The sequence below is a fragment of the Rhineura floridana genome, chromosome 15, assembly GCF_030035675.1.
Source record: "Rhineura floridana isolate rRhiFlo1 chromosome 15, rRhiFlo1.hap2, whole genome shotgun sequence".
Taxonomy (NCBI): Eukaryota; Metazoa; Chordata; class Lepidosauria; order Squamata; family Rhineuridae; genus Rhineura; species Rhineura floridana.
In genome coordinates, this window is record NC_084494.1 from 17,020,120 (window position 1) to 17,034,578 (window position 14,459).

Genomic DNA, 14,459 nt, shown 5'->3' on the forward strand with positions numbered 1-14,459 from the left:
AAAGGAGGAGCTGGCACTGACTCTGAAGCTTCCCCCCACAAGTCCTCTGCATCAACTGGGGGCGGTGCGCTCGGCTCCTCGGAAAAGGCGTTACTCGTGGGAACTGGCTGGAGAGCAGGCTGCCTCCCTCCCGCATGATCCTGCTCAGACATAACAATCCCCAACTCTGCTTCTTCTGGTTGTGGAGGTGCCTGAAACTCATGCCTCCCCCCTTCCTGTCCCTTCTGAGTTGGCTGCAGCGCAACAGTCTTTCATTACTCACTCCATATATGGTAAGAGCCTTTGTTGTAGAATCTTGAGCATTACTTTACTTGCATGGGATATTAAGGCATAGTTTGATATTCCCTGGGATCCCCTTTCTTTGGAATTGGGATGTATATTGAACGCTTCCAGTCTGTGGGCCATTGTTTAGTTTTCCATATTTGTTGACAAATTTTTGTCAAAATTTGGACAGATTCAACCTCAGTAGCTTGTAGCAACTCTATTGGTATGCCATCTGCTCCTGATGATTTGTTTCTTCCAAGTATTTTAAGAGCAGCTTTCACCTCACAGTCTAAAATGTCTGGTTCTTCATCATACCGTTCCTCCGTGAATGAATCTGTCATCTTTGCATCTCTTTTATAGAGTTCTTCAGTGTACTGCTTTCATCTTCCTTTTATTTCATCTCGGTCAGTCAGTGTGTTCCCCTGTTGATTATTCAATATCTCTACCCTTGGTTTAAATTTCCCTTTCATTTTTCTAATCTTTTGGAATAGGGCTTCTGTTCTATCCTTTTTATGGTCCTCTTCTATTTCTATACAATAACTATTGTAATAGTTCTTTGTCCCTACGTTAGATGTTAATCACCTAAAAATATTTACACATAATTGTGATTAACAAAACAGAGGTTTTTATTTTACCAGCCGAAACTTTTTTGCTAGTAAAATAAAATTCCTCCTCTACTGGCATAACAAGTAGAACCGTTTCCTCCTTTTGCAAACTTCAACTCCCAGCATCCCTTCTGCGCCTGATGCGCCGATCCGCTCCCCCACCTCTGTACGTTACTCCAAATGCGCAGATTGGCCCGAGCCGCCCACCAGTCAGCGGCTTCCCTATGGACGGAACGGCCGTCACTCCTAGCACGGCCAATTAGACGTTTAACGACAAGGGAGGACAAGCTATTCCCGAAGCGGCCTTACGCCGCTCGCGCCGCGTAGTGGCCTGCGCGGGGATAGGAACTGGTGGCGCAGTTAGCGTCGCGCAGGCGCGCTGCGGGGAGAGACGGTGGAGAAAGGGGAGGGGGGACGGTGGGGAGAAGGAGGGGGTGTTTGCCGGAGCCCTAGACAGCTGGAGGGGATAAACAGAGGAGGGGGCCGCGGAGGGCTCGGGTCCCAGCCAGGCCGCGGCTGTGAAGCCTGGCGAGCGGCTCAGGCTGCCACCCAGCCACTCACCTCCTGGAGGGGCCCCTGCCTTGGTACAGGGGTCGGGCCGCCCCCCTGCATGGAAGTTCGAGGGCTTCGTCCACTGGCTGCTGCAGCTGCTGAGCCTGCCCTGAGGAGGCCTGACAGGTAACTCTCTTGCCCCTCCGCGCCCCAATTCCCCCCTTCCCTGCCCTTTGAGAGAACTTGACTCTACACACGCACACTTCTTTTTCTCAAGAGGCAGATGCACCTCCAGTGACACAAGATACACCCCCCCTCCTCCACTTCCTTGATTCCATAATAACCTATTGCCCCATAGCCTGGTATCTCTCTCCCCCCTCCCCCCCCGTGAATGTACAGGTGCACAAAATGGTCAGTTTACACATACAGGGGCATAAAATGGTCAACGGCAGTGTTTTATTTGTCACGTGGATTTCATATGCATGATATCGCTCCTGTGGTTCCTTTTGCAACCTTTCCGTGTTATCAAATTGGTGCACAGTTTACTCCAGACTTCTTTCTTGAGATCTCTCTTCCTAAGCAAATTCCAGAGGGGGCTGCCGAGTTACTCTGTCAGAGCAACTAATGCCCTCGTCCCCCTGAAAAGAGAGAGAGTGTGTCTTGTGGCAGCAACAGATTGATTGTGGCGGAAGCTGCCTTTATAGTGAGTCAGAGTTTTGGGTCCGTCTATCTCAGTATGCTGAATGGCAGTGGCTTGCCAGGGTTTCAAACGTCTCTTTCTCAGGCCTAAGTGGAAATGCTGGGGATTGAACCAGGGACCTTCTAGGAACATAGGAAAATGCCTTAAAATGAGTCAGAGCATTGGTCTATGTAGCTTGGTATTGCCTACCCTGACTGGCAACAGCTCTCCAGGAAATCAGACAGCCCTCCCTGGAGATACTGGAGATTCTGCATGCAAAGCATGTGCTCTACCAGTGAGCTATCAGCCTTTTATGGACTAGGGCTCACTTCATCGGCGCATGTAACTGAACAGTTTATTCCTTTAAAGCTTCTGTCACAATGTGAGGCACCTCAAGACTTTCCACTTTCAAATAGGTAGTAGGCAAATAGGCAAACACCCCAGATCACTTAACACAGAACAGTTGTCGCTCCCTTGAACCATAGAGTAGTTATCCCCTTTGCTCTGTTTGGAACACATTTTTTTCAACACTGCAACAACCATCAAAGTGATAAAGGAGTGGCAATTTTTATATGTGTTCAACATCATGCTTATGAGCATGGACAAGGTTTGGAAAAAGAGCAATCTGGAATAACAGCAATCCTTCCTGTGTGCACATGCACACAAACTCCTGCCCTCCTCTCATTGTTAGTATTGCCTGTCCTTGTATCTTTTGTTTACTTCCTTGCCTCTGTTTCTTCTTGCCCGCCTTGCCTCTATCAGGAAACTGTTCATTTTAAATTTGATGAGTAATGTCACTTGTTATCCTAGTAGTTCTATAGTTAATATGCTTCATAGTTGGAATCCAGGTAGTGACGAACTCTGGGTTGTTCCTGTCCCACTGTTTAATGAATGGGGAAGTGAGGTTGAAGTGAGTGTCTTGCTAAGGGCCCCCTTGCTTTTTCATAGCTGTGGAGGGGGGTTGTGCTAACTGCTGCCCTCTGATTTGGAAAGTATCTTTTTTTCCTGCCCATTTGCATGCTCCCTGGCTAATGATACCTTATGCCCTGCATCTCCTTCATAGGATATGCTCCTTAACAACTACAATTTTAGTGCATTATTTTAAACTGGGTTGGTTTTGGTTGCCATTTGGTGTCCAAAGTGGATTTATTTCACCCATGTACTTCTGGGCTTTTGAAAATCTCTGTACTGTGGTTTCTGCTCTGAGCGTGGGCATGAGTGCAAAGCAGCATGTCATCTGTTTTTACCAACATACTTCTATGTAGCCTGAATGGGGCTGATAGCTCACTGTGTCTCTTTCATTGTAACTGTAAATAGATTAAACAAGCAAACAAACAACTAGGTATGGATTCGTGTCTTGCACATGTGCTTCTGACAATATCAGAAAGAGGTAGAACTTGCTCAAACATTAACTTATAAAGCCAATCTTAACTGAATTTTGTATGAGGTGAATATACCTAGCATGTGTCAAGCTTGCTGTCCAGTCTGTGTTGAAGGAAGTTGGGAAACGTTGTTTGGTGTAATACTACCTGCTTGCCTTTATGGGAATGTGTTCAACCACTCATGGATGAATCACATGGCTGCTTCTGTCCATGACTGAATATGAAGATGGAAAACTGGTTATAGGCATCATTTGCACTCATTGTTGCGAGTGCAAATCTTCAGCATGCCTGTGGTGAGCTGTGTGAGAAGAACGATATAGATCACCACAGCACATGTATACTGTAGTTACTGATCATGGTTGGCCTAATGCTGTGATTGAGAGAGTTATGTACTTATCTGAGTATGTTTATACCATCTTTCTGGGCCAAAGGCCCTCCCATGGCAGTTCATATTTAGAAGCATAAGAGTGATTTACAACATAAAAAACAGTCACCTAACATATTATGTAAGTAAAGTAGTGGCAATTAAAATTATATATCAGCAACCTAATTTAGTTAAAAGCAGATTGAATAAGCAAGTCTTTAAGGTCCATGTAAAAACAGCCAGAGAAGGAGCCAATTGCACATTCCATGGAAAGGAATTCCATAGTGACAGCATCACCACTGAAAAGTCCCTGTCTCTTTTGACAGCCAGGTGAATAGATCTTGAGCAGATCTTAAGCAGGCTTTTAAGCAGATTTCACCACGCAGCAGACTATGGAGGAGAGTGAATGAAACTATAGGTGGAGGAATGAATCTTATAGACACAGTGGTTGTTGCATGCTAATCAGAAGTAAGTTCCAGTCTGTTCAATGAGACTTGCTCCAGGATAAGTGTGTGTAGAATTGTAATCTTTTAAAGGTTAGGCCAGATTTTTGTTTTGCAATCTAGCAATCCTAGTCGATGCACACAAGCAGCTTGCCTTGCACATCCTTAGTCTGTGTTGGGAAACACATCTGCATGGATTGAGAAAAAAGTCTCCAAAGGTAGTTGGGTCAGTTGGCCCTTGAATGACCTGTTCAGCATGTGCAAACTAAATCAAAGTTATCCAAACAGGCTATCTGCTCTGGAAAAACTGACAGAAAAGTTTATATGAATTAGACCCTAATTCTCTTCTATTATTCCCTTTTCAGAAATAGTTCTGCCCTGTTCTTTTCATGCTACAACCACTTGGTTTTGCTGCCCTCCTCCACTATAGAGTTGGTCTTCAAATTACTGAGGGGGCATGGGCCCCTTGTCTTGTTTTCTTACAAGACTGTAGGAGGTCCATGACTGGGTGGGAGTCATGGGTGAGAAAGTAAGGAATCCCCTACTTCACCCCACCACCACAACTGGAGTCTTGTATCTTGGCCAACTATGCTCTTTCTTTCTGTGAAAACTAAGAGCACCTGCTCATTGTCAGGCTTCTTCTGTGTGGTTAGTGCAGTTTCTTGCTACAACCAGGTATAAAGCTGGGTATCTATATGGGATAAAATGGCTGTGAAGTTCTCTCCCATAGCATCAGGTCCATCATGCATTTCTCTGAGGCTGGAATCTTTTGAGTACAGATTGCAATGCTGACTGAAGACAATCCTGAAAAGACATTTGAGTCTTCAACTGTTCCTCCGTGGAGAGATGATATCCTAACTTCTTCATTCCTTTCATCCATTAAACCTGCTCTCTTTTTAGCCCTAGGGTTTCCATGCACAATCAGGTATCCAAAGTGAACATTGCAGCTTGTTTATTTGCATGCTTGATGGATGGGTAGTAAAGTTAAAGCTGAGGCAAACTTTTAAAAAATAAGGAAAAGAGGATTTTGATAGGCTATGCTGCCTTGCTTCAGTGGCTGGTTTCATTACCCACATTCCCTCCTCCAGTTTCACCTCACAGTAACAGACCCAGGTAGGTGGAGTTGGGTGAGGATCACAATTCACAATAAGTATGTGGCAAGTTGGTCAAGATGAGAGATGACTGACAAACAGGGCTGTATATAGTCTGAGGTGTAGTGGGGTGGGGAACCCAATTTATTTATTTAGATATTTTCTATTTGTTTATTTAATTTATGTCCCACCCTTCCTCCCAAAGAAGTCAAGGGAGCCAAGCACATCCGTGACAACACAATCAAGTTAAAAATAAAAAAAATATTTAAAACACTTACATGTCTAAAACCAATTGTATGTTTAAACGTCTAAAACTTTTTAAAAACAATCACATACTCTCTTACAGCTAATAATTTCAAAGTTGCCATGAACAATATCTTTCAGCTGCCAAATGCCTGGGTAAACTGGAATGTTTTTAAATTCCTCCTGGAAATTAATAATGAGGGAGACAGATGTACCTTATCACGGAGGGCATTCCACAAACAGGGAACCACCAGTGAGAAGGCCTTGTCACAGGACAGCAGCAACTGAGCAGCACCACCATCAGTAAGGCCTTGCATGCTGATTATAGGACCCGAGATGCTTGATGATTAATCAGAAAATCTTATAAGCAATGTACATAAAATAGTAAAGAAAATATTAGTAATATATCAAAATCAGCAGAATTCAAAAACCGTTATACATACCTAACATATATGTCTGGACAAGCTTGCTGAACTAAAAAAAAAATTAGCAAGTTTTAAAACAGTATAAGCAAGGTGCCTGTCTAATGTTAATTGGCAGGGAGTTCCAAAGCATAGATGCTACCATTCTAGAAGGCCAACTCCTCGCGGACGTGGAACCAATATTATATAGCATTCATAAAAGTACAAGTGATACAGATTGAAGCAGTTGAGTAGGCACATATGGGGCAAGGTGATCCCTGAAGTAAACTGATTCCAAGCTGAGAAGTGCTTTATATACTGATAGTAAAATCTTGAGCTTGGTCAGCTGGCAATTCAGCAGCCCATGCAGGTATTTAAGCAGAGCTGTAATATGCTAACAGGATCTCACTCGTGTCACCAGTTGTGGTCATCGTTCTGCACTAACTGCAGTTTCCTAACCAACCACAAGGGCCGCCTCAAATAGCATGGACTGCAGTAAATCCAATCTTGAAGCTACCAATGCCTTGACAGCAGTGGTCAAGCTATCCCAGCTGAGGAACAGCCTTTGCTGTTGCAGCAGCCAAAACTGGTGGAAGGCACTCGTAGCCACAGAGATCACTTGGGCCTCCACTTACAAAGCTGGATGCAGGAGCACCTTTCTATGCCAAGGAAACCTGTGATCTGTATAAGCAATTCAAATTTAGCAGATACAAGCAAATTTTGTCTCTACTTCTCATGTGGAAGGCCAAAGAGTTTTGTAGGGCACAGAAGTCCTGTGCCCCAGGCCCCTGGAAATATTTTTGACCTTGCTGCTTGTGGAACTAATTTATGGAATTTGCTACTTTGAGGTGATATTCCCAGCTTAGAGGGGGTTAGACAGATTCATTAAGATCCTCCATGGTGCAGAGCGGTAAGCAGCGGTAACGCAGCCGAAGCTCTGCTCACGGCCGGTGTTCGATTCCAACGGAAGGAGGAAGTCGAATCTCCAGTAAAAGGGGTCGAGGTCCACTCAGCCTTCCATCCATCCGTGGTCAGTAAAATGAGTACCCGGCATATGCTGGGGGGTAAAGGCCGGGGAAGGAACTGGCAATCCCACCCCATATATACGGTCTGCCTAGTAAACGTTGCAAGATGTCACCCTAAGAGTCGGAAACGACTCGCACTACAAGTGCGGGGACACCTTTACCTTTAGACAGATTCATGGAGGATAAGGCTGTCATAGCAATATAAAACCTCAAGGTTCAGAGACCACATGCCACTGAATACAGGTTGCTAGGGAGCAAAAGTGGGAGGCGGGGCTGTTGCCTTCATTCTCGGCTTCTTGGCTTCTTGTTCCTGGGAGCATCTGGTTGGCCACTGCAGAAAGCAGGATGCTGAATTAGATGGGCCATTGATTTGAGGGCTCTTCTTATGTCCTAATGTAACTGATGGGTTCAGGTGCCAGAGGGAAGAGAGGAGTGGTCATAGCAGCTGTGCTGAAGGAGAGCTCCTAGTGGCAGGGCTAGCAGGTATTGTGATGGGAAGTGGTGGGAACTGGGAAGAAGTTGATGTAGAAACTGGGCCACAAGATGTGGTGGTAGCCATGGGGCTTTAAAATGGGATTTGGAAAAGGGCAAATTTATGAAGGACATGTTGTCAATGGCTACTAGCCATACTAGCTAAATAGAACCTCCAGGTTCAGCGGCAGCTTCCAAATACCAGGTGCTGAGGGGGGTGAGGCTCGCAGGAAAGGGTTGTTAACACTCATAACCTGCTTATGGACTTCCCAGAGGCACCTGGTTCACCACAGTGGGAAACAGATGCTGGAATAGACGGATGTTTCATCTGATCCAGCAGGGCTGCTCTTATGTTCTGGGGATGTCTGTAGGCACTGTCCAGATATATCATAGCAGAACCCAGAGCTAGGCTTGTGCTGAAAATTTTTTTTTTGCAGAGTGCTGGATTCTGTACTTTATACAGAATCCTTTGTTTTGTGCACTTAAGAAAATAAGAAGAACCATACCAAAAGCCTATCTAGTCCAGCATCCTGTACTCACAGTGACAGATGCCTATGGGAAGCCTGCAAGCAGGCCCTAAGGACAAGAGCACTCTCCACTCCTGTGGATTCAGAAGCATATTGCCCCCAACAGTGGAGGTAAAACATAGCCATCGGGGCTCGTAGTTGCTTGCGCAATATTGTGAAATTCACATAGCTCTAGGAGTGGGAGATGTATGGAATGTCCTGCCTGTGTCAAAAAATGCAAAGTGGGGCTGTTTAGGATTACTAGCTTTGTTTCCTCACTTGCTGATCTGCTCCTGCTTCTCTTTTCTACTTTTTCCCACCCCACCTTTAGGATCTCTTCCCATTTACGTTGTCATCCTTTTCTGGTGTATCTCAAAGAATTTTGGGATGCAATAACTCCTTTGATAGGAAAGTAGATTGAGTAGGTGAAATTAGTACGTGTGCTAATGTTGTTGAGTGATGGCTTCTTTAGGTGTCCATATGTGCAGTCCAGAGAAGGTTAGGCACTAAGCAGTGCTTTTGAATACTGTGTTATTTTAAGGGCACGCTTGTGTCTCTACCTTTCTCTACATTGTACTAGTATGAATGTAGAAGGCGAAAATGGTTTTTGGAAGTGTTTTTCTTTAAAAAGTGTGTGACAAAGGGTGTTAAACTTTCTTGGTAAAAAAAAGGGTGCATTGGAGATGGTACTACAAAGCTGATGCCTGGTGTCCTAGCAGAGCTGGTTGCTAAGCTTCTGCATACATTTTGAGCTGAGAGTTTATGCACACAAAGAAACAGATAAATTGAATATCTGTTTGTACAGACACAAGGACACTGAGCAAGGCTACTTACTTGCATATTGTTTGCCCAAAACATTCCAGAAGTAGGTGCAGGATGGCACCTTCTGAAGCCAGGAGCTGGATCCCAGCACCTAGGATGACCAGGCAGTGTGGTCTAGTGGCTAGAGATCTGGACTTGGGCTAGTCACTATCTCTCAGTCCAGCCTGTCCCACTGAAGCACTGCAGAGCTGATATGCATATATTCTGTTCCTAAGCGCCCTAGAGGAAATGCCAACTACGAATGTCGTAATGCAAATAAGTGACTTGCGAGTCCCTGGTCCCTAGTATCCAGCCCATAATAATTGTAGTACTTGATTCAGAATCACAGTGGGTATCACACAAACATGTAAATTGTGCACTGACTGATACCTGTTCCAGGATATACCTCTCCTCCCTGGTCCTGATTTTGTTTCTGTAGTAGCTAGAGAAATCGGTCATCTATTGTGGCCCGCAGACTGGACATGACTTCTCCTGAAAAAGGCTTTTTTTGTGTGTTTGTGTATGTGAGTGGCTTCCAAGACCCCCCCCATTGGCTTTTGGGGGGTATTTCTTACAAACCATTCTGCTGCAATGCCCCCTTCTGTGGTGTTGTGTCACATGTTTCATGGGAAGAGGGACATTTACAGTAGCAGTGCAAAAGTATATTTTTTTTTAATTCTCAAGCGTGCTGCAGGTGCATGGAGGTCCACCCAGTCTCTTCGTCTGCCTTCCTGAGTGCTGAGAGGCGAATCACTGGGCCAGACAATCCCCCAGTCAGGAGAAACTGCATTAGATCAATGGCAAGAGGCGGCAGCACTCAATCATGACAAGAACAGGCCTCTCTCCCCTTCCCAGCCAACAGGAATATGAAGCCATGGTTATGGCTGGCTAGGACAAAGCCACAGTAGCCTTCAAAAGGCTCCTGGCCAAGAAGGCAGGAAGGTAGGAGCAAGTTTCCTTCACCTGGCAAGGAAAGCCATTGGGAGCCATTGCCTCAATGTGCCCTGTAGGTTTACTTTGCCCCTCCAGGTCACCAACACCACTCTGGCACGTGTTCTCCTCCCTCCCCCCCACCTGCAAGTGAGCAAGCAAGAGGGGCTCCTTGTAGCTCCATCACAGCTTTACCTGCTCTCCAGGCTTGCTTGGCAGCTCCTTCTTGTCAAGCAGCACTACTGGGGGGGTGTATGTGTCTCTCTCCCCATTCTCCATTACTGCTTCCCCCTTCCCACTGTGTTCTGCCTCTGCACTAGATTGTGAACACAGCCTAGCAAGAAATATGTGTGTGTGTATGAAGAAAGAGACGAAGAGAACTAAATATAAGGGAAAGGCAGCAAGTGAAGGCCTACTCTAGTCACTGGAGAGAGAAGAGACATCTCTTACTGCTGAGATGGAGGATGAGAGTCTGCCCGTTTCTGACAAGGAGACTTTTGAGCAAATTGCCTTCTAAAGAGGGTTTGAGGGCTGATTCTCTACTTGTCTCTACCAATGCAGCCCTATTTAAAATTTGACCCCACCCAATTTGGCATGCAGCCCCAGAGCAGTTGCAATGTGTTAACATGGCCCTCGGGCCCAAAAAAGTTAATTACCCCCCTATCTGATATTTCAAATAAATATTTGTCTCTGCTTCAGTTACTTTCTTCAGAGTATCTGATGGCTGTGTACAAACTGTAAAGCTTCTCTGTAAGGTTGGAATGATAGTCTGGGTTTTGATGTCATAAATGAAATATTTTAGGAGCCGCCATTGCATAAGACTGAAAACAGACTGAATGTTTGGGTTCCTGTGTCAAGTTTCTGTGGTTCCAGTCAACCAGGTACTTGGGATTTTCATGTTTGGGTACTTCATTCTATTTTTATAACATTTGTTAGGGTCCTCTGTATGATAAAATACTTTGTGTGTGGTGTGCAAAAAAAGGCCCTGTATAAATAAGAAACTGTAAAAGCCATAGAAGGAAAAATGAATAACAGCAGTGGTTCATTTAAAACCAGTCAAAAACATAGGAAGCTGCCTTGTTCTGAATTAGACCATTCGTTAATCTAGCTCAGTATCGTCTACGTTGACTGGCAGCAACTTTGTAGAGTTTCAGGCAGGAGTTCTTCCACATCCCACTTGGAGATGCCAGGGATTGAAACTGGGACCTTCTGCATGCCGACTGAGTGCTAACTATGGCTCTTCCCTATTGAGCCCCTGGTAGGAAAGTTGGGTTTTTTTTCACCTAGCAGTGGAAGACACGCAATGGCCTCCTTTAGAAATAACGCTAAACTTTGTCTTAGTAAACTAGTCTTGGGCTCATAAGGTTCTTTCCACAGCCCTTCTCTTGTGCAGCCCTAGGAGGAGGAAATTGACGTTTGCTTCTGTTTTTCATTAATCAAAATTTATCATTATGCCCATATCCAGACAAACTAGTGTTTTAACTATGACTTCTTGAAACCAAGTTCAACCAAAATTTAGGGTTAGGATGTAATGTTAAACTGAGATTCGTTGAAAACGGAAGGGGAAATTTCCAGTCTCCTTGTGGCCATGCTGGAGGAAAAAAGGAGAGAGAGTTACTTCATTACCCCGAGGCTCACCTAAGTTCATTCCCATAAAGCTAAATGAAGTCTTAGTTTAGCATTATGTCTGAACCAGATCAGCGTATGGGATAAATCTCTGTCAGCAGGGAGTTCCATAGGATGGGGGCCTCTACTGAAAAGGCTCTACTCTCAGTGCTCTAACACACTTTACTGCTGTCAAGGGTGGAATGTGGAACAGAACTTAACCAGCTGGACATAATAGCTAGGATTAGATGGCAGATGGTAATTTTCAGCACTTGGAAGTGGGTTCCCACAGCTTTTGTTTTTAAAGTGAGATTCTCCAGCCCTTATGGTTGGTGAAGAAGCTTATCAAGGGAAAGATGCCATTTGCTGATTGCTCTGAGACTAGAAAACTATATTGGTGGAGGGGTTTCTAGTGGCGTGAGGGAGGAGGACCATTAGCTCATGCTCTCCTCATGCGTCCCTATTTCTCCTTCCTACCAACTTCCTGCTCTCTCCATCTTTCCTCCTCCCCCCTTTACTATTCTCCTTTTTTCTTTGTTGTAGTCAGAATGCCTTAAAGGATATTTCTCAAATGGTTAGTATGCCTGTTGATGCTGAAGGATATCTGTGCCTAATAAATTCAAAACAATTTTGAATTTGATTTAAATAATATCTGCATAATCCTGCATACGGCAAAATTGTACTTAACTGCTGTTTACTAGAATTTGGAGATCAGTATTTTTTCAACTGAAACAAATAAAAACACACAGCAGATTTGAGCTAGACTTGTGTTACTTTCTGTGTAGGCTAAGGTTTAGATTTTGGCTGAGTTCAAACATAATACTTAATCATAGCTTACTATCACAAGCACAGAACTATCCTCCTCCAGGGCTCGTGTGCCATCCACATACCTACTCAGGCACAGTTCCGAAGGTTTTACTTCCACTTTAGATTTAAACTGCAGTTTAGTGTATCGATGGACCCTAAACTGTGATTAATCTTGACCATGATTCATTGAAACAATCCTAAGCTATGATTTTTGTTTGGCTTGTTTTCACTGACTATGGTTAAACTCAGCTACAGTTTATCTGGGTTTGGATGGCATGGCAAAGTGTTGTTAATCCAAACCAGAAATTGTGGCAGCACTGGAGTGGGAGAGGGGAGTGCCAGAACTTGAGGTGCACATAGGCTCATTCTCAAAACAAACTATGCTTTAACATTGTGTCTATCAGCCTCTCAATTTTTTCAACTTTTCTTCAGGCTTGTTTGGCTGAACTTGAAAATTCAGTTCTGTGCCATAGAATCATAGAATAGTAGAGTTGGAAGGGCTCAGCCAAAATCTGGCTTCCTGTAACTTGAGTCTGTAGTTCTATGTCCTGCACTTTAGGATGGTCAAGAGGAGATCCAGGCCCTCCTGTGTGTGACAACTTTTCAAGTACTTGAAGAGTGATGTCATATGTCAAACTATCATTAAGAGGGTGATGGTCAAGCGTTGAAATTTACTGTTGCATTACTTTTGTGTGTGTGTGGTAGCTGAGAACTTAGAACCGTTCTGGGTTACTCTTTGCTTTTTGTAAAAACAAAACAAAAACCCAACCCTGAAGCTTCTCCTCTTGATAAAACCATGGAACCTATGTTTTAACTGTACTGTAGAATCTGCTGCATGTATTGGAGGATCTGTGGGGTGAGGGGGGGCTCTAACTAGCACTCCTCTTTTTAGGCCCAGTTTAATGATTGACTGGAGTGAATGAAATAATTTAAGGAGAAGTTGCCTCCCTAAACTCATTCTGTGCCAGGTTGCAACAGGGGCCTATTTGCCTAACTTTGCGCAGAAGTAATGAGATCAGGCTGGTTTTTGAAAGCCATGAGGCTGCCTTGGCTATTGCTAAGAATTAAAGCCGGAACTTTAGGGAGGCAGCTGGGCGTCTTGCTAGGAGCAGGGATGTATTTATAGGTATATGCAAGAAATGTAATTTACAGGTCATATGCTTGGAGGAGATGATTTATAAACATCTTGAGAATATTAACAGTAGGGATTCCTTTCTGCTAGAAACCCTGCATAATTTTCTGTATAATAATTAAAATCCTTTCCCACCCACTGCCCACTCCTATTTGACCACAGGTAATTTCAATGCCTTCTCCATGGACATGAACTCTACTGGAATGCTTGGATGCACAGCAACGCCTCCATTAGCTTGCTTTTGTTGGCCCTATTGTGAGAAGATGGCAAAAGCAAACATTACTAGAGACCTCATCCACAGGCAGCTCAAGGTACATCTTGTCCTAAAGGGTTGTGTTGGGCTGGGGAGGGAAGAGGAGGCCAATGGCACTTAAAAGGCTATGGTTGGAGAAGTTTGGGTTTCTCCTAGAAAACGTACTGTTATGTTTTACCTGATAAGCTCAGGTCAGATGTCATGGCCAAAGCATGGTTTGGATGTCACCAGTGCTGGCTCTGGGTTCTTCTGGAGGGTAGCAGTTAGGTAGAATTCCCTCTTGGGGCTCCCCTTGCTGAGTGGTAGGGTCAGTCCTGCCTTGCCAGTGCTCATTTGCTTGCCCTCTCCCTCTGGGCCCAATTGGCACAGCTGCTGAAAGAGGAAGAGAGATCATGCTCTGTCTCATTGCTCTCGTCACTGCTTGCCCACTTGGAGAAGGCAGTGAACAGGTATTTATTTATTATATTTTATAGTCCACCCTTCATCTATTATGGATAACCAGGGTGGAATACAGAAGGTAAATAAAATAATCACATCATTCAAAACTAACAAAGACAGGTAAAAACAGAGCAGGCTGAAAACAAATATTCACTTAAAATGTCTGGGCAAATGAATGAATTTTAACCTGACACCAAAAACAAATGTCTTCACTATGTGCCAGAAGTCCATCAGTGTCCTGGCCATCCATGCCTCCTGCATCACCTCATGAGGAGCTTCTAATTGTGGAACATGGAGAAGAGGCTCCTCAGAAGATCTCAAAGCATGGGAATGCTGGTAGCAATAGCAGGGAGGAGAAGCAGGGGGCTTCTGATCATTCCACAGCAGGAGTGCCATATTTGAAAAGCCCCACTCCTTCACAACCACTCTCCATTCCCCAGATTGTGGAGGCACTTGGAAAAGGGCCTGAGTGAATGATCTTCAGGCTTGCACTGTGGCTTGTACCCGTTTAGAGTAGGATTTGGAAC

General features: G+C 44.5%; 1 protein-coding gene across 1 annotated transcript in view; it reads left to right on the forward strand.

Moving 5' to 3' along the window:
* Positions 1–1,289: 1,289 nt before the first annotated feature.
* The window catches only part of WDTC1 (WD and tetratricopeptide repeats 1), a 33,264-nt gene continuing 20,094 nt past the window's right edge, over positions 1,290–14,459 (forward strand). The window contains exons 1-2 of the mRNA XM_061596547.1: positions 1,290–1,547; positions 13,404–13,552. Coding sequence (XP_061452531.1) covers positions 13,424–13,552 — 129 coding nt within the window. The 5' untranslated portion in view covers positions 1,290–1,547; positions 13,404–13,423. The remainder of the gene's footprint in view (positions 1,548–13,403; positions 13,553–14,459) is intronic.